The 21,283-nt window shown below is 40.8% G+C and overlaps 1 protein-coding gene across 1 annotated transcript; it reads left to right on the top strand.

The window, feature by feature from the left end:
- Positions 1–16,080: 16,080 nt before the first annotated feature.
- LOC145103218 (uncharacterized) lies at positions 16,081–19,854 on the top strand. Its single transcript, XM_079040778.1, has 3 exons — positions 16,081–16,589; positions 17,714–18,812; positions 19,456–19,854. Exons 1-3 carry the CDS (start codon positions 16,122–16,124, stop codon positions 19,695–19,697), a joined length of 1,809 nt encoding a protein of 602 aa, XP_078896904.1. The 5' UTR covers positions 16,081–16,121; the 3' UTR covers positions 19,698–19,854.
- Positions 19,855–21,283: the final 1,429 nt, after the last annotated feature.

Below are 21,283 nucleotides of genomic sequence, written 5' to 3'. Positions count from 1 at the left end.
AGGTACAACAATGTAACTTTAATGCGTGGGGTAACTCCTTCACAATTCGTAAATAAATTGTAAGTTACAAATATCAATAGTCCACACATGTCAAAGACGGTTATACAATATCAAACAGACCACATAAGTATCAAAATAAAGTTTTGGTCCAACCTTTGGAAAATGGACAAGATACATCCCCGTGGTTTCCTAATCTTGTAGTTTTGGTCCTTGATCCATGTAGATAAACTATATTGTCCTTTCTAATTTCTTTTACTCACTTATAAATTTTGATAATAAAAAATAAAAAATAAAAAATGTTCACCATACCCACCCACCCCACCACAACCTGTCATGTTCATCTCTCTCATTCACCACCATAAACATCCCAAAGCTTTAGTCGTCACCACTTCTTCATCTACCACCATCATTAACAATACCTCCATAAGAAAATCGGAACACGTCTATTTCAGTTCATCTCATCCGTCTGGGCACAAGGAGATTCAATAGTGGTGATCATGGTTGGTGATTTTTCCAAGAACACAAGAAGACAAGGCACACATGTTTTATTTCCAGTAAGTACCTCCCCTCTCATCAACTCCTTTTGAAATCACCCATCACCATCCATTTTCCTTCGATTCGTCACATGCAGATCTCACATATCCTCCTGCTCCGTTTGATTCATCACCTTTAGATCTCATAGATCCTCCGCCCCCCGCCCCCTTTAGTTTCTCAACCTCTCTCCCTCCAAAGACATGTGTGTATCTCATCTCCATTTCTAATTTTTATTTCTAACCATAATAACATATCAATTATGACAAATGGCTCATCGACTTAAAATTACAATGTCTAAAATCTGAAACTATCGTATACTCAACAATGTATTAACGATCTTTTCCATCATCGCCATCTTATTCTTCATCGTTGTTTCCCCCATCCTGGTGACGCCGCTGCTTCCTACAGTAACGAACCCCTCATTTGCTCCACCACCGCAAATCTCAAACATCTACCAATACTATGATTCTATGTTGATTAGGAAGAATAAGTAAAAAAGAAATGGGAAGAAGAAATATGGGCTAGAGCGGCACTCTTGAACGAGAACAAAGAATGAAGAAGAATGGGAGAGAGACAATAAGGTTGGGGTGGAGGGTTAGGGGAGGTGGGCCCAAAATATATTTTATATTTTTAAAAGAGTAAAAGGGAATATAAATAAAATAGAAAGGGCAATATTGTCTATTTATATGGACCAAGGACCAAAACTGCAAGATTAGGAAACCACATGGATGCGTCTTGTCCTTTTTCCAAAGGTTGGACCAAAAGTGTGAATATATCTAAACTATAGTGACCAAAACTGTAATTTACTGTAAAAACTTGTTAAGGTCAAAAACAAAATTTCTATTTCCAAATAAATACTTATTTTTACAACTTGTATTAACTTATGTCAAAGTATTAAAGGGAAATGGAGTAATCTAACCCCTTTTTTTTTGGGTGTTTTTACAAATATAGTTTTTTTTTTTCATTTGACCACTTATTCCGGAATGGGGCATTCCAGAACATATTTCAGAGAGATTTTCGGGTGGGCCGATCGATTACCGTGGATCCAAAATTCCCATTTCAGACTACCCGTTTGAGTTCCGGATCGGAAATTTGAATTCCAAATTCCAGAATATAATTTGAAAATTTTCGAACATTCGCCTTTATTTTGGATCTTGCTCCAACTTCCAATTTCGATTCTGACATGCGATTTTGGATCTTTCAACTTTCAATTATGATCGTCATTCTGATCTACGACATGCAACTCTGACATGGAAGAAGAGCACTACGACCCCGTTATTTTACGGGTATGTTCTTCGTTTTCTCTTTACATAGTTTTTTGTTTGTTTAAGGCGCCTATTCTTCTACTGTTATTGTTTCGAAATTCATAGAACACCTCTAGAATGAACTTAAAATGTTATGAAGTTTAAATTAAAGATGTCATTGTTGTAGGACCAACTGAAAAGTAGTTTAGATGTTTAGGTATTGTTGATTTACATAAAAAAATGTAGTGTTCCAGGTCTTAAAAGTTCATTATGGAAGCCTTCGAAACGCGAGGAACTGTTCCGGAACACGATTAACTAGTCTGGAGCATGAGGAACATGTCCAAAACTGGTATGGAATATTGATCATTTCCATTTTGGAATGAAGTGATAACATCTTTTTTATTTGTGCAGCACGACATGGTTTTTTATGCATCAATTACACTCTCGTGTAAACCTAAAATCGGCGAGCAAATTCTTGCGACATTCAGAGATAGAACTGAATGCAAGACTATGTTTCAAAATACATGTCTTGGGAGGTGGTTAGACATTCCTAATGTACATGAGGATCCTTTGCTTCTACATTACGTATTTTGCCACAAACTTGTCACCGAACCCCGAAGCCAAGTAGAAGAAATGGTTTTTGAGATTGGGGGTTTCGAGTTGTCTTTCAGGAAGAAACAATTTTTTCTCGTCACCGGCTTCTGGTTTGGTGACTATTTTCCTGCTCTGCATCTGGCATCGTATTCCGTTCTCTTGCCTTTCGTATGGTCCCGAGGAATGTCTCGGTAAAATTAGACGATGTTTAAACATTCACTTAATGAGTTATTGGACAAGGATGTTGTAACGACCCAATTTTTCACGTCCAAAAAATTCGTTTTTGAAACATTACTTTAGAAAACATTAATAATTAAAAACATTGTTTGATCAAACCACATCACAACGTAAACCATGTATAAAAGCCAATTCATACAACCAATCGAAATATCAGAGTATAAATCCCAGAGAAATCTTGTAAAAGCGGAAACCAGTGTGTGTGCATGATGTGCCACTACCGCGCCAACTCCTTCCCCTTTGATGAGGAGGTACCTGAAACCAAAACTGTAAACTGTAAGCACAAAGCTTAGTGAGTTCCCCCACTGTACCACATACCATAATCACATAACATATATATATATATATATATATATATATATATATATATATATATATATATATTGCCAATATATATATATATATATATATATATATATATATATATATATATATTGCCAGGCATATTTAGGTGGTGGCCTCCCCTTCGGTCCTCTCGACCGGATACTGCCTAGCATATCTAGGTGCTGGCCTCCCCTTCGGTCCTCTCGACCGGATATCTCGGGGACTATCTCCCCCTACTGTCACTAGCACATAGCATCATATCATACTAGCACATAAACATAACACATGTAGTAGTAATCCCTAGATGAATATCACAGAGACAATCATCTACATACAACTCCTACTGGTGGGCCGGCATTGTGGCTGTAGGCCCACCGCTACTGGAAGGTAACTCACCTCAAAGTAGTTGCTGATCTGATCGGGAACTGACTGTCTACTGCTGCTGCTGCTGCTCCGGACGTCCTCCGACTAAATTCCCACAAAACGATTAGTTAAACACTGCTAGATGTACTTAGGGTAAAATGACCCTTTTACCCTTGACCAAGTTGAAATCCAAGTCAAAGTCAACTTCCAGTTGACTGGACTCGCCGAGTCCGCGAGCAACTCGCTGAGTCCTTCCCTTACTAATCTGGTCTTACTCGCCAAGTCCCTCTCCCCACTCACTAAGTCACCCTTGACTCACCACTCGGGACTATGGGGCCGACTCAAGTCCCGGCTCGCCGAGTCCGTGAGTAACTCGCCGAGTTCCTCGAGCAGATCCCCCACTCGCTTCCAATCCACACTAGAACACCCCATACGAGGGTTTGGGGTTTCGGGACTACTTTACACGGTTAATTCCGCGTGCAGGTACGAAAGGGTTGAACCTTCAACGCTTAAACCCCTCTTGCTCTGTGAAAGTTCATATGACTCGCCGAGTTTGAAGAACAACTCGGCGAGCTCCAGACAATCTTCATAGGACTCGCCGAGTTGTTCATCCAACTCGCCGAGTCTAGGACCATCTTCATAGAACTCGTCGAGTTCCCCTTTGGGACTCGCCGAGTCCCTCGACCCATTTCCCGAGTAGGCCAGATCTGAGACATGCAACGCTTCAAAACCACAGATCTATGGTCCTAGGGCATGTTTACCACGTAAAGTTGCAAACTTTACGTGCATGTATGGCCCTATGAGCTCAAACATGCAATTCCAAGCTCTTTAAGAAGTCCTACACTCAATAGGCATCAACCACAGAGACTTTATGCTACTAGGATGTCCAAAAGGTCCAAATCCGAAGTCCTTGCAAAACATTAACCATAAACACATAGAGATTCAGGTTCTTAGGGCTTAAAACCACTTTTTAGGGACAAAAAGGGGATTTAATGAACTAAAGATCAAGGTAGGAACTTTTCTACCTGAATAGAAGCCCTTCACAGAGTAGATTCCAGATCTTCTTCCCTTCTTGCACTCTTCAACCTTCTCCTTCTTCTCCCAAGCTCCAAACCACCTTCACAAAGCTAAAAATCACCCACAAGGACACAAAGGGGGCTAGGGTTTCGTTCTACAGATCTCTGGGAGTGCTAGGGGAAATGGAGACTGGGTTAGATCGTTTAAATAGGGTGCAAACACCCGGGTTAGGGTTGTAGTCCAGACAGGGTCTACTCGCCGAGTCGCACGAGCCTACTCGCCGAGTAGACAGAGTAGATCCCGCGTCTAGTCCCACTTCTACTCGACGAGTTAGTCCTTCAACTCGCCGAGTCCAAGGTTAAAATGCAATATATAAGGAGAGTTAATAACCAAGAATACATACTAGGAACCAGGTGCTACAAATCTCCCCCACTTATTTTAGACTTCGTCCTCGAAGTCTGTTGCCTGCTCCAAAAATAGCTCGGGGTAATGCTCCATCATCTCTTCCACTGGCTCCCAAGTCCACTCCGATCCCTTCCGGTGTTGCCATTGCACCTTCACGAGTTCCACTCGCTTGTTCCTCAAATCCTTCGACTTCTTGTCGAGGATTGCGACTGGGCGCTCAATGTAATTCAGGCTGTCATCAACCTGTATATCCTCTAACGGCACTACTGCTAAATCGTCCACTAGGCACTTTTGAAGCTGAGAAACATGAAAAGTGTTGTGGATCTGGCTGAGCTCGACTGGCAGATCCATCCTATACGCCACCTTGCCCACCCGGGCTACAACTCTGAACGGTCCGATGAATCTCGGGCCCAACTTGCCCCGCTTCCTGAATCGAATGACGCCTTTCCAAGGAGACACCTTCAGGAGAACCATATCCCCGACTTGGAACTCCAAGTCGGATCGACGCTTGTCGGCGTAACTTTTTTGTCGACTCTAAGCAGTCTGAAGCCTGCTCCGAACCTGCTGGATCCTCTCGATCATCTTGAGCACCACCTCGGTGCTCCCCACGACTCTCTGGCCAACTTCACCCCAGCATATCGGGGTCCTGCACCTCCGACCGTACAACATCTCGAATGGGGGACGGTCAATACTCGCGTGGTAGTTGTTGTTGTATGAGAACTTAGCTAAGGGAAGATAAATATCCCAGATACCACCAAAGTCTAGCACGCACGCCCGCAACATATCTTCCAGAGTCTGGATGGTCCGCTCGCTCTGACCATCTGTCTGCGGGTGGAAGGCGGTGCTAAAATGCAAACGAATGCCCAACTCGTCATGAAACCTCTTCCAAAACTTGAAAGTAAAACGCACATCCCTGTCTGATATAACCAATACTGGCACCCCGTGTCGCGCCACAATCTCCCTAATATAGGTGTCGGCCAATTTCTCGGCCGATATGCTCTCCTGAATCGGAATAAAATGAGCACTCTTGGTCAATCGATCCACGATGACCCAAATCGAATCTACTCCCCGCGCGGTCCTGAGAAGCTTCGTGATAAAATCCATCGTGATATCTTCCTATTTCCACAACGGGATGTCCAACGGCTGCATCTTGCCATGCGTTCTCTGATGTTCGGCCTTGACCTTCCTGTAGGTCAAGCACCGCTCGACGTACCAAACCACATCCCGCTTCATGCAGGGCCACCAATAATATAGACGAAGATCCCTATACATCTTCGTCGCCTCTGGATGAATAGAGAATCGGGATTTATGCGCCTCCTCCATCAAGATCTGGCGCACGCCTCCGTGATGCGGCACCCAAACCTACGGTGTAGTGTCAATAGTCCTCGGCTATCATAATCGAAGGAGGAAACCTGACCCACCACACGCTCGCTCTTCCGATGCTCCTACTTGATAGCCTCCTGTTGAGCCTCCCGAATCTGCTCCAACAGGGAGTCACTACGGTCATCCTCATGCAAATATCCCTGATCGGTGCCGTCTTGCGGCTAAGCGCATCGGCCACCACATTGGCCTTCCCTGGGTGGTAAAGGATCTCACAATCATAATCCTTCACCACGTCCAACCACCGACGTTGCCTCATGTTCAGATTCGGCTGATCCATGAGGTACCTCAAACTCTTGTGGTCCGTGTAGATGGTACATCGAACCCCATAGAGGTAATGCCGCCAAATCTTGAGGGAAAAAACCACCGCCCCCAACTCCAAATCATGCGTCGGGTAGTTCGCCTCGTGAGGTTTGAGCTGCCTTGAAGCGTAGGGAGTGACATGCCCCCTCTGCATCAGTACCGCGCCCAACCCTGAAATGGACGCGTCACAGTAAACCACAAAATCCTCTACGCCCTCTGGCAGGGCTAAGATCGGCGCCTCGCACAATCTCTGTCTCAGTGTCTCAAACGCGGCCTGCTGCTCGGGTCCCCACCGAAAGACCACGACTTTCTTCGTTAGCCGTGTCAGGGGTACGACTATCTTGGAGAAATCCTGAATGAATCTCCGGTAGTAGCCTGCCAACCCTAGGAAACTCCGAATCTCAGATGGAGACTTCGGAACCTCCCACCTCATCATGGCCTCGACCTTGGTCGGATCGACCATAATCCCATTCTGGTTGACAAGGTGTCCGAGAAATTGCACCTCGCGCAACCAAAAATCACACTTGGAGAACTTGGCATACAAACTCTCCCTCCTTAGTGTCTCCAATACCTCTCTCAGATGCTCCTCATGCTCCTCCTGTGTCTTGGAATAAACCAAGATGTCGTCAATGAAAACTATCACAGACCCATCCAACATCGGCTTGCACACGCGGTTCATGAGGTCCATAAACGCAACAGAAGCATTGGTGAGCCCAAACGGCATCACCACGAACTTATAATGGCCATAGCGCGTCCGAAACGCGGTCTTCTGCGTATCCTCCTCCCTGACCCTCATCTGATGATAACCGAACGCAAATCAATCTTGGAGAACCAAGATGCTCCCTGAAGCTGGTCAAAGAGATCATCAATCCTCGGGAGTGGGTAACGGTTCTTCACCGTTACCTTGTTCAGCTCCCGGTAATCTATACACATCCGATGCGACCCGTCCTTTTTCACGAACAGAATCGGGGCTCCCCAGGGTGAACTGCTCGGTCTAATGAATCCCTTGTCTAGCAGCTCCTGCAGCTGCGTAGACAACTCCTGCATCTCAGGAGGAGCCAACCGCTACGGTGCCTTGGCTATCGGAGCCGCACCAGGAACGAGGTCAATCCTGAACTCCACCTGTCGCTCCAGAGGTATCCCAGGAAGCTCCTTTGGGAAGACATCTGCGAAATCTCGCACCACCGGAACCTCGCTCACTGTCGCCTTACCCGCCTCCCCGGTATCCATCACGTACGCGACATATCCTGCACATCCCTGCTGAAGGTAGCGTCTAGCCCTCGCTGCTGAACATACATCAGGTCCACACTGCGGTCTCTCGCCATGAATCACTAACTCTCCCCCACCTGGGGTCCTGACTCGCACTAGTTGCTGTGCGCAATCTATCACCGCCCCATTAGGGCTCAACCAATACATGCCTATAATCACCTTGTTCCCACGCAACGGAATGGGAACCAGGTCCACCAGACAACGCTCCTCGAATAACCTCATAACACAATCTATGGATACTGATGATGCCCGCACCGATCGATCGTCGGCAATCTCCACCTCCAAAGGGCAATCCAACATGCCTGAAGACTCAGGAAACTTCTTGCTAAGCGCAAGGGAAACAAATGATCAAGTAGCACCCGAGTCAAACAACACCCGAACTGGGATATCGTTCACATGGAACGATCCTAACACATATATACATACACTGATCACATATCAATATCATAACATCATATAAATAAATGAGAGGGAAAGAATCATACTCGTCACCACATCGGGTGCTGCGCGTGCCTCCTCGACAGTCAGCTGAAATGCCCGGCTCCTCACCACTGGAGCCTCTGCCTTGCCCTGCCGGCCATCTGTGATCCGCATGGTCGCTGGAGCTAGCGCCTTCACCGGCGCTGAAACTGTCAACTGGGGGCAATTGGCCTTCTTGTGGCCCCTCTGGTTGTAGTGGAAACACAACAACTCAGACGTCTGAATAACTGCTACCGGATCAGTGCAATCCTTGTTATAGTGCCCATACTTGCCGCACTTATAGCAGCCTAATGATCCCAACCTGCACGCCCCCTCGTGCGACTTGCCGCATTTCCTGCAGCGGCCCCGTCCCTGTTGGCCCTTTGGCCCCAAATCCGATCCCTTGGGCTTCTTCCCCGAAGCCCCTCCTGACTGTCCCTCCTCTGCCTTCCATTTCCGGATGTGCTCCAAATCTATCTCCCTCTCCCTCACCCTGGCAATCATGGAGTCCAAGGTGGGGCAAGTTGAAAAACTAACGTGCTCCCGGATATCAGCCCGGAGCATGTCATGATAGCGGGTCCTCCTCATGTCCTCATCGCCCGCATACTGGGGCACCAACAGTGCCCTCTCCCGGAACTTGGCGGTGATCTCCGCCACAGTCTCCGTCGTCTGTCTCATGTCCAAAAACTCCCTGGCCAGCTGCTGAAGCTCGACAGCCGGCGCAAACTCTGCCCTGAACCCGGTCACAAAGTCCGACCAGGTCATAGCCTCGATAACTGAGGCTCCCAACGAGTCACCCACTGACTCCCACCAATCTCGAACTCGGTCTTGTAAACACCCTGCTACATACCTCACCTTCGACCCCTCGGGGCAGAAGCTAGTCAACTGTGCAGACTCGATGTTCGCAATCCATCGCCTGGCAGCAATGGGGTCTTTTGCCTCGTGGAAATCCGGTGCACCACTGCCCCTGAAGTCCTTAAAGGACAGCGTGCGAGATCCCGACTGGCCAGATGCCATGTCACTCCTGAACGCCCTGAGGCGATCCTCCATCAACTCGATGATCCCTTCCTTGATCGACCCGAAGGTAATGGGGGTCGACTCAAGGATACCCCTGGTGATCTCTGACGCGATGAACTCGCGTAGTCCCTCATCTACCGGCTCGGAACCTGATCCCGAACCTGACCTCTCTACTGAACCGCCATCTATCGGCCTCGATCGAAGTACCACCATTCTGCAATACACAATAACAATCATTAGTGATACTGATACTTCCTGAGGGATCACTGCTACTTACAAGTTCCCTGGTCTTATCTTGGCCTTCCTTGGTTCGGGTACGGATCCTCTGCTTTCAGTAGTATGGGCCCATACTACCTTCCACATCTATCCATACCTTCTTCAAGGATTGCCTTGACTCCACCAGATCCCTTCCACTACGGCTGATCATTGCTATACTCATCCTAGGCTTGCCCTAGGGAAATCTCAAGCTCCACCATACCAGGTCCTCAGCTGCTGAAGGCCCCTTAGTAGTGCCAATTAACCATTACCTGAATACTATCACATGTGGTGAGGCTCGGATAATCCTTCGAGTAACAGGCTCATCCCTACAATAGTTAGACTCAAATGAGAGTTGCGCAATAGGGCTAAATCCAACACTCTAAGATTATTCAACCCTGATCACATGTGACGTGACGTATTCACCTAATGGCTAACTCCCACCACTCATAGTCCCACAAAGCACAAAGCAAGCAACATTCGAACTAAGGGAACAATCTCAAGCAAATCCGCTCTCATAGAGAGAAGTTGATCTAGCATACAGAGCTTAACTCATACTATCAGGCATAACCTAACAGGCTATCCTACTGTTGTCTACTCGATTCTAGCATGCAATTTTCATACACTGAAGCACATAAAGAAGGCACATAAGGCATCATTACTAGATCCTCAGTCCTATTCTAGCATGCTGTTCTACTGAAACTGATAAACACAACATAAGCTTGTATGGGTACTTTGGGGAATACTTACTTGAGCTCAGCCGGTCGCGCACATCACACACTTCGTTCTTTCTCAAAACTCTTTTCTCAATCTTTAGAAAACATTTTCTTTTGGAAAATCTTTTAATCCCTCTATTTGAGTTCAAACACCCCCGAAGGTGTGTCCGAATCCTCAAACCTAGGGGTGTTCGTTTCAATGGATCGGTTTAATCCGATCCGATCAAGTGAATCCAAAATAATTTCGGTTTTCAAAACGTAGATCCAAATAGTCCAAACTAAATTCAAATCCGATCCGATCCAACCAAATTATAATTCGGTTGGATCGGTTTTTTACAATTTGGTTTTCAAGAATCAAGACATTTCAACAAATATATAACTTTATTATTAACGTACTCTATAATATAAACTAAAAAATATTGTTTAATTAGTTGTGAATTAAAACTTATAAATAAATATCCAGAAAAATATATTATATATTACTACTTTATAGACAATTTTTTTTATAAGAAGTAGATATTAAAGTATTATAAATTATGAAAATTGTTTATATACTAAAAGAATAATTTAGTAAATTTATAAATTATTAAAGATATATATTAGAAAGAACAAAATAATAAATTGCAATTCGGTTTTTTTGGACTATTCGGTTTTTATAATGTAAACCAAAACCAATCCGAAATCCAAAATAATAATTCGGTTTTGCTAAAAACCAATCCAAAAATCCAAATATCCGAACCAAATAGTCTGATCCAAATTGTCCAATTGGACAATTCGGTTTTATCCAAATAGTGAACAACCCTACTCAAACCAGGGCTCTAATACCAACTTGTAACGACCCAATTTTTCACGTCCAAAAATTTCATTTTTGAAACATTACTTTAGAAAACATTAATAATTAAAAACATTGTTTGATCAAACCACATCACAACGTAAACCATGTCTAAAAGCCAATTCATACAACCAATCGAAATATCAGAGTATAAATCCTAGAGAAATCTTGTAAAAACGGAAACCAGTGTGTGTGCATGATGTGCCGCTACCGCGCCAGCTCCATCCCCTTTGATGAGGAGGTACCTGAAACCAAAACTGTAAACTGTAAGCACAAAGCTTAGTGAGTTCCCCCACTATACCACATACCATAATCACATACCACACACACACACACACACACACACATATATATATATATATATATATATATATATATATATATATATATATATATATATATATTTCCAGGCATATCTGGGTGCTGGCCTCCCCTTCGGTCCTCTCGACCGGATACTGCCTAACATATATGGGTGCTGGCCTCCCCTTCGGTCCTCTCGACCGGATACTGCCTAGCATATATGGGTGTTGGCCTCCCCTTCGGTCCTCTCGACCGGATATCTCGGGGACTATCTCCCCCTACTGTCACTAGCACATAGCATCATATCATACTAGCACATAAACATAACACAGGTAGTAGTAATCCCTAGATGAATATCACAGAGACAATCATCTACATACAACTCCTACTGGTGGGCCGGCATTGTGACCGTAGGCCCACCGCTACTGGAAGGTAACTCACCTCAAAGTAGCTGCTGATCTGATCGGGAACTGACTGTCTACTGCTGCTGCTGCTGCTCCGGACGTCCTCCGGCTATAATTCCCACAAAACGATCAGTCAAACACTGCTAGATGTACTTAGGGTAAAATGACCCTTTTACCCTTTACCAAGTCGAAATCCAAGTCAAAGTCAACTTCCAGTTGACTGGACTCGCCGAGTCCGCGAGCAACTCGCCGAGTCCTTCCCTTACTAACCCGGTCCTACTCGCCAAGTCCCTCTCCCCACTCACTGAGTCACCCTTGACTCACCACTCGAGACTATGGGGCCGACTCGAGTCCCGACTCGCCGAGTCCGTGAGCAACTCGCCGAGTTCCTCGAGCGGATCCCCCACTCGCTTCCAATCCACACCAGAACACCCCATATGAGGGTTTGGGGTTTCGGGACTACGTTACACGGTTAATTCCGCGTGCAGGTACGAAGGGTTGAACCTTCAACGCTTAAACCCCTCTTGCTTTGTGAAAGTTCATATGACTCGCCGATTTGAAGAACAACTCGGCAAGCTCCAAACAATCTTCATAGGACTCGCCGAGTTGTTCATCCAACTCGCCAAGTCTAGGACCTTCTTCATAGAACTTGCCGAGTTCCCCTTTGGGATTCGGCGAGTCCTTCGACCCATTTCCCGAGTAGGCCAGATCTGAGACATGCAACGCTTCAAAACCACAGATTTATGGTCCTAGGGCATGACGTAAAGTTGCAAACTTTACGTGCATGCATGGCCCTATGAGCTCAAACATGCAATTCCAAGCTCTTTAAGAGGTCCTACATTCAATAGGGAACTCAATCACCTCAACCACATAGACTTTATGCTACTAGGATGTCCAAAAGGTCCAAATCCGAAGTCCTTGCAAAACATTAACCATAAACACATAGAGATTCAGGTTCTTAGGGCTTAAAACCACTTTTTAGGGACAAAAAGGGGATTTAATGAACTAAAGATCAAGGTAGGAACTTTTCTACCTGAATAGAAGCCCTTCACAGAGTAGATTCCAGATCTTCTTCCCTTCTTGCACTCTTCAACCTTCTCCTTCTTCTCCCAAGCTCCAAACCACCTTCACAAAGCTAAAAATCACCCACAAGGACACAAAGGGGGCTAGGGTTTCGTTCTACAGATCTCTGGGAGTGCTAGGGGAAATGGAGGCTGGGTTAGATCGTTTAAATAGGGTGCAAACAACCGGGTTAGGGTTGTAGTCCAGACAGGGTCTACTCGCCGAGTCGCACGAGCCTACTCGCCGAGTAGACAGAGTAGATCCCGCGTCTAGTCCCGCTTCTACTCGGCGAGTTAGTCCTTCAACTCGCCGAGTCCAAGGTTAAAATGCAATATATAAGGAGAGTTAATAACCAAGAATACATACTAGGAACCAGGTGCTACAGATGCAATCCTTCTATGTATTTTATACTTGTTAGAGAAGAGTTTTAATGGGCGGTTGCCTATACAACCTGTTAAAGAAAAGTATTTTTCTTTGCTATCCAACCTTGATGAATTCAACATGTATAATGTCGTCTATTTTATAATTACTGATTATAATTAATTATCTACTAATATTTTTCAAAAATTTAATTGTTAACTAATTTTTTCATGTGGTAGATATCCATGGGGAGGATAATTTGGGATCAATTGTACAAATAGTTATTTACTGTATTCAGTAAGGTTGACAACCTTATACATCCAAACGAACTGAAAGATGGTTGTCATGTTATAGTAATGGAAGATGGTTATTATGTGATGTAAGTAATATAATTATTTTCTCATTACATAATACGCTTCTAATAACAATACTTACTTTACTGCAAAAAAAAAAATTAACAACACATCATGATGTGAATCTCATTGCTGCTAGATCGTAGAGCGGAAGATGCTCGGTGGACGGTTGTGTCGTCAACTTTCAACATTGATACATTTGGCTTGAGTGACATGGCTGACAAATCCATTTACCCAACTTGGGCAGAGTGTGATACGATATAATTTTGTTTGGATTATTACCTGAGTATTTATATACTAATTAATTATTTATAACCTTTTTATAGCTTTACATTCCAATCAATATATCATATGCTCATTGGTTTTTGGGTGATTTGGATTTGAAGACATTCAAAATGACTATATACAATAATCATTGGAAGGGCAACTACTGTTCGGAAAATGAAGATTGGTTTATAGGTATGAGAGCCTGCATCCACAAACTGCCAGTGGGAGTAAACTACTAGGGTACCGAATCAACTGATTCAATCCCACTTGAGAGCTTTAAGATGACCCTCGAAAAGGCCCGAGACGTACCACAACAGATTGGCAACAAAGAAGATTGTGTGGTGTTTTTGTATTGGTTCCTGGAGGCGTTGATCATCCAAAAATCGATTTATATAGAGGGTAAAACCAGTCATAAGCTATGAGTTATCGAAAACGACTAGCGAAATTTTTTTTGGGGTATAAGGACAAATATAATTTGAACATCATATTTGTAATATGACCTATATATACACCTGTTATTTAGTTTATGTATTTATTAGTTATTTGTTGATTTTAATTGCATTTTATATTTTATAAAACCAAAAGTTATTCATTTTATAAAAGCAAAACTTATACACTATATAAACCAAAGCTTATACTAAAAGGAAAAGTACACGTTACACGCAAAAAAAAAAAAATGTATTCCGAAACCATGGTTCGGAATCGTACTCCGAAATTCAGGAATTCCGAAGATCTCAACAATATGTTCAAGAGAATTAAGTTACAGTTTTTTTGAGTAGAATGTAGTTACTTTAACAAAAAAAGTCATTTATAACTATTAGAATTTCCTAGTATTAAATTGATATGGATTTAAAAAGATGTGCCCTAAATTTAGCAAAGAAAATAAATAGTTAATTGTACTCCTACAAACTCATTGGGAAAATGACTTAGGAGGGTAACTACCTCTTATCCATGTTCACATATTGACAACTTCTTCTTTTTTGTACATAATAAAGCAACTAACTTGTTTTAACAATTTAAATTACACAAATATTACCGGCTAATACTTGTTTTAACCGGTAACTCAAAGGGAAAATGACTTAGGAGGGTAACTACCTCTTATCCGTGTTCACATATTGACATCTTCTTATTTTTTGTACATAAGAAAGCAACTAACTTGTTTTAACTGTGTAACATCCCAAAAATCATGACCAAAAATTTCGTTTTTAATTTAATACTAAAACCATAATTGTCAAACCATTAATTTAATACTCCGGCACTGGGCCCCGCCCGGCATAATCCCCGCCTGGCATCGAGCCCCGCTCGGTATACATATTTGTCTCTCTTAGGCCCCACCTATCTCCGGGCCCCGCCCGCTAAACACATACAATCATATAACATGCTAACACATAAATAAACATACTCTACTGTATCCCTGTCATAAGAAACATACTTTGCTAATAATGAGATACGGAACATCGTCCGTACTCAACTAGTGATGAGATACGGGACCTCGCCCACACTCACCTCCCTACCAGGCACATACAAGTATCACACAGACAACAAGTATAATCTAACATGCAAACATTCCTCGGGCACCCGCCCAACATCGGACCTTGGTCTGGAATAACATACTAGCATACAATGCCTAGGGCTAACCCCCATGTCTTCCTACTTATAGACTACATGGGCTGGCATTGTGGCCTTAGACACATTCACACAGTGAGGAGACTTACCTTGCACTGCTGAAGCCATGGCTGGAACTAGCTGAGTACAGACGAAGTTCCGTATCTCATTATTAGCAGAGTATGTTTCTTAGGACAGAGATACAATAGAGTATGTTTCTTTATGTGTGGCCTAAGAGAGACATATATGTATACCGAGCGGGGCTCGATGGCAGGTGGGGCCTGATGCCGGGCGTGGCCCGATGCCGGAGTATTAACTTAATGGTTTGACAATTATGGTTTTAGTATTAAATTAAAAACAAAATTTTTGATCTTGATTTTTGGGATGTTACACAGTTAAAACAAGTTAGTTGGCTTCTTATATACAAAAAATAAGAAGTAGTCAATATGTAAACACGGATAAGAGGTAATTACCTTTCTAAGTTATTTTCCCTTTGAGTTACCAGTTAAAACATGTATTAGCCGGTAATATTGTGTAATTTAAACAGTTAAAACAAGTTAGTTGCTTTATTATGTACAAAAAAGAAGAAATCGCCAATATGTAAACACGGATAAAAGGTAGTTACCATCCTAAGTCATTTTCCGAAACTCATTTTGCAAACTAAATAACTAATATATATAATTTTCCTTAATTTTTACATTAAAAGAAAAAAAACAGTTTTAGTTAGATAATTAGATTTGTCATGTATTATTCTTCTATGATATGATATAAGTAGAGCCATATATAATTCCCGTTTGCAACTGCCGACGGCAACAACGAGGATGCTGCCTATCAAATCAGAGCCTATTGAAAATCCGCCGGAGATTGGCATCAATTGCCTGCCGGATATCAAATCAGAGATCCCCGAATACCCACCGGATGTTAAATTAGAGAGCATCGAATACACGCACGAAATCCCTCCGACCAAGCGTCTCAAAACCCTAAGCTCAGCTTCGCCATCACCATCACCATCTTCAAAGGGCAAATCCAAAGCTGTAAAAGAAGAAGACGATGATTCGTTGTGGGATCAGCAATTGGATACTTGCGGTGTATGTTTGTTGGAGGAGGGGATGTCGCGTCGAGGTTTTATCGACAGTTGCGACCATTATTTTTGCTTTGTATGCATCATGGAGTGGGCTAAAGTCGAGTCTCGTTGCCCAATTTGTAAACGTAGGTTCTCTACTATTCGTCGCCCTCAAGATGGAGTCTTTCTATCTGAAAGAATCGTCAATGTTCCTGTTCGTGATCAGGTGATTGTTCTTGATTCATTCTATAGCATATTCGTTCCTTTTTCTACGAGTATGACGTATAATTCGTATGAAAAGATTAAGATTGAAGATCTTAAGTCTTGAAGTATAGCTTGCTATTGTGTGATACACGAAATTGGTACTCACTCGGTTCTTAAAACAGTATAATAATCAAAACTGGTTAGCTTTCAATCAATGTGAGATATATTCACTTCACTCAAAATTCTATCACGAATATTGCTATAAATGAGATTCTGCATATCTTTTCAAATTGATTCATATAAATAGTGCATTTGGAAAGTAGCAAGGTTCAGCTTGTTTTCATCACAATTTCAGCTTGTTTTCATCAGAATTTCATCACAATTCACTATACGTTAGGGATATTACAGTAAAATGAGGCACTACATGAAAAATATTATCATAATTAAATATGAAATGCATTAATTATGGAGATTATTAATGAATTTTACATTTGTTTATGGTAATATTCTTTATAATTAATGCATTTCAAATTTAATTATGGTAATAGTTGTCATTAATTAATACTTCTTATATGTGCTCTTAGGGCATATATTAGAAAATTGCTATGTACATTTAGTACTTACAACTAAAAAGTTTTTAACTTTATAGTTATTAATTAGTAATGACTAATCACTTGTTATTTTCCTCTCATTTATAAACTTTGTAACTTATATTAACGATATATAAAAAGTTTTCCTCACAAAAAAGAAATTCATGTGTTTGAAGCGATTTGTATTCAAATATGAAGAGTTAAAAAGTTTAGGTTTGTTGAATCTTGGGATAATTGTGTTTTTATATATCTTTTTTTACAATTTGTAAGTGTTTAATAATTTTTTGTAATACAAATGATATAATACATGTTTTAGTGTTTTTACATTATTAAAAGTTGCACTATATATTTTCTTCATACTTTTTGTTATTAGTTATATACAGATCATCATAAGCTTGATATATAACTTCCACAACTTTAAAGAATTTATAAAATTATCAATTAACAGTATACATCACCAATGATTTAAAACTATGATGTTTAATAAAACATCATAGTTTTTCAAGTAAAACTATTAAATAATAATTTTATATTTTATAATTTGTTTTCTTTTTAGGTTTACTATCACAATGGCAATGCAACATTAACACCCTCTGATCCATATTCACAAGTCAAATGCAGCATTTGCAGCCTTTCATCAGATGATCATCTTCTTCTCCTCTGTGATCTTTGTGATTCAGCTTCTCATTCATACTGTGTAGGCCTTGGTGTCACTGTTCCAGAAGGTGATTGGTTTTGTCAAGATTGCAACTTTTCCAAAAATGAACATTCAAAAGTTGAAACGGACCCCACTTTTGAAAATGACACAACTTACCCTTCAACCTCTTCTTCTAATCCACTTCATTTCACTCAATCCAAAGTCTCAATCAATGACATTGTAAGAGAATCCAATTCATCATCATCTTCAATGGCTATGGCTGACTCTTTTGGTCAACATAAATCGGCCCCACATGTTGACCGAATTTCAAATTCTTCAAATGTTTCAAATGCTAGAACTTTGAAGCGATGTGTTAATGTTCATGCGCGTATAAAAGTGTTGCGTGAAAATTGGGATGGATTTAGAGGAGGGGCTTTGAATTTTTCTTCAAGTTTTTCGAATGGGAATAAAGAAAGTCAACAGGAGTCAACTTCTAATGTTGATGCTGATAAAGCTTGGAAGATGATGGATATGGCTGCTAAAGCTTTAGGAAAGAAAAACCATGTTGGGAAAAAGGACTCAAAAGTTCATTTAAAGAAAGAAAGATTGTTAAATGATGCATGTAAAGTGAAGCTAAATATCAACTATTTAGGGAGCTTTAAGAAGCATGAAAATGGTGGTGCTTCTAGAAACCAAGACAATGTTGAACGTGTGGTTCCATGTTCTAGAAAGATTGTTGCAAAGAATTGGGGGTATAATGGTCAAAATGTGACACGAAAAGATTGTGGTGGGGTTACTTCAAAGTCAAATGTTGTTGGTTGTAGTGATCGGTTGTTGATAGGTGAAGGTAAATTGTGTGGAAAAAAGGAGATTTTTGATAGTGGTTTTAAGGAGAAGGGGAGTGTAAAGAAAGAGACACAAATTGATAACAATATCAAGAAAGTTGAGGATGCCAAGAGTGAGATTCAATCACTTGTTAAGCTCAATTTAAAGCTTCTAAGCCGGAACAAGAAATTAGGTATGACCATTTTGCCCTTATTTTTCATCTAAGTTTGAGCAAAAGTTCTCGAATAAACCATTTTGCCCTTATTTTTGTTGAAATTTGGGTTTAAAATGTCTCTTTCTAAGGGGTGTTTGGTTTGTAGAATGTTAAACCCTAAACCCATAAAAGACCTTATATTTTGTGTTTTTTCCGGATTAAATCTCAATTTTATTTTTTGCCTGAAAAAAGCCATGCATTTTTTCATTTTTTCCGAAAAACCCCCTCAACTTTGCCTTTTTTTTTCCGATAAAACCCTCAACCTTCAAAATGTTTCCCGAAAAAACCCTCAAGTTTTTTAGTTTTTCTCGAAAAAACCTCACATTTTACAAGTTTTTTCGAGAAAAAATGGCTAAAAGAGCCGGATCGAAAAAATTAAAAAAATGTAAGGTCTTTTCAGGAAAAAAAATAAAGTTGAGGTTTAATCTAGAAAAAACACAAAATATAAGGTCTTTTATGAGATTAAGTGATTAACCGTTTGGCAACTAAACATGCCAAGGAATGGAATCTCGAATTCCAATTCTGTCGGAATCCACAAACGAAACACACCCTTATAATCATGGCACATGAACATTGTATGAAAATTCTTGAAATAATTGGATGCACTTTCATGTATGTGTAGATGTTGATGTGTTTAAAAAAGTTGCAAGGCATGCGACACATTCAATCATGGCGACATGTGGCATCGAGCAACCAAAATCACGATTCCGTTCGTTTGAAAAATTGGTGTGCGATCATCATGAAACACGCAAGAGGCCAACATCTACTCTAATGCCAACTTCTTGTAGAGAATGCTTTTTCATTTTTGTAAAAGATGTGGTCAACACCATTGCATTTGATACAATTACCTCCTTTAAAATTTGATAAGCTTAGTTTAGATCCAATAGGTCAATAATCGCCTAACAGGTTGTAGTGTATCTAATGTATATACCATATTTGGGAGACTGTGGGCTAGCTCAGAGGTTGTTAGAAAAAATATATTTTTTTTCTTTATATGAAAATAATGTTTTGTTAGTTCCAATATGGATTTTGCTTTATCAATCACCTAACAGGTTATAGTGTATGTGATCACCCACTTTAATGTTGAAGAGTTGGAATTTTATAGGAGAAAAGAATATGGGAGCAAAGGGTTGAGTGTCTTACTAAGATTCTACTTGTAAGTGGTATTTACATTGTTCGCAACACACACTTCAATTTAGTAGTAGAATTAGAATTTTAGTCCTCAAACATGATTAACCTAAGTGTTTCTTTATGAAAAGAGATAATGTGAAACCTTTGATCAAAAGACCTAAATTGATGAAATCTATCGTGAAAGACTCATGTAACTTACAATAACTGAATCCTAGATTTGTATTGCCTTGATAATATCTATAAAAAAGACATTGTTATCCCAAATAACTTTATTCATACATGTTGCTACCATAGTCGTTGTTTATAAAGCCTGCAATAAGAGGGGAAAGAAGCTGAGTAGGAGATTTGACGGGTATTTAGGAAATGCATGATTAAGAGTATGAGTGTTCAAAATTGGATATCCGAAAATTTCAGATAGTGGATATTGATGTCCGAAAATATTGTGTGTACAAATACTTGTAAAAATAAGGGAAAATCCTAGAAAAACCCAACCTAGTATCATTCAATGCTCGAAAAAATCATTATGTTATTTTTTTTATACGATAAAACAATTTTATTTGTTGATCATGCTTAAAATAATGTCTTGTAACTGGAAAACCCTTGATAGCCGGTTACCAAAAATTTGTGACATCATAAAAACCCAACCTATTATCCTCTAATGTTCGAAAAAATCATTATGTTATTTTTGTACAAAAAAACCATTTTTTTTCTAATTTTGTACAATAAAACCCTTTTATTATATGATTTTTACAAAAAACATTTTATTTACCCCTTTATGTCCCATATTTTTTCCTTTTGAGAAATGATAATTGATAAATATCTCATTTGTCGTTACGGTTACACACTGTCTAATAAGAGAAGTTTTTAAGAAGGAAAAATATAGTTAGCTTTCTTGATTTCTAATTTTGTTATGCTTTATACTCATCATGTATCTCGTTTCCACTAGTGGTGTAAAGTTCTTATTAACAAATGGTCATTATATTGTAATGTTGTTTTATGTATAACTTCTAACTTCATATATAAAATCAATGAGAAATATGTCTCTTTATGCATGCTCCTCGTGAACCTAATTTTCTTGCTCTAAAATGTTTACTTCCATACCTTTAGGGGACTTTGTCTCTTGGTCTTCATCTTCGTCCTCAGACACGCCACTTTACTTTTGTAATTTGTGTCTTTATTGGTGACAATCATGTTTCCTGGTCCTCTAAAAGGCAAAACATCATGTCGAGGTCTAGTGTCGAAACTGTGTACATGAGGTAGCCAATGTTGTTGAAGCTGTCTGATTTCACAATCTTCTTGAGTTGTCATGTCCATTATCT

Source organism: Lactuca serriola, chromosome 4 (genome assembly GCF_051521515.1).
Source record: "Lactuca serriola cultivar US96UC23 chromosome 4, Lser_US96UC23_V15, whole genome shotgun sequence".
In the NCBI taxonomy this organism is placed as follows: Eukaryota; Viridiplantae; Streptophyta; class Magnoliopsida; order Asterales; family Asteraceae; genus Lactuca; species Lactuca serriola.
This window is presented reverse-complemented; position numbering and strand designations above follow the sequence as displayed.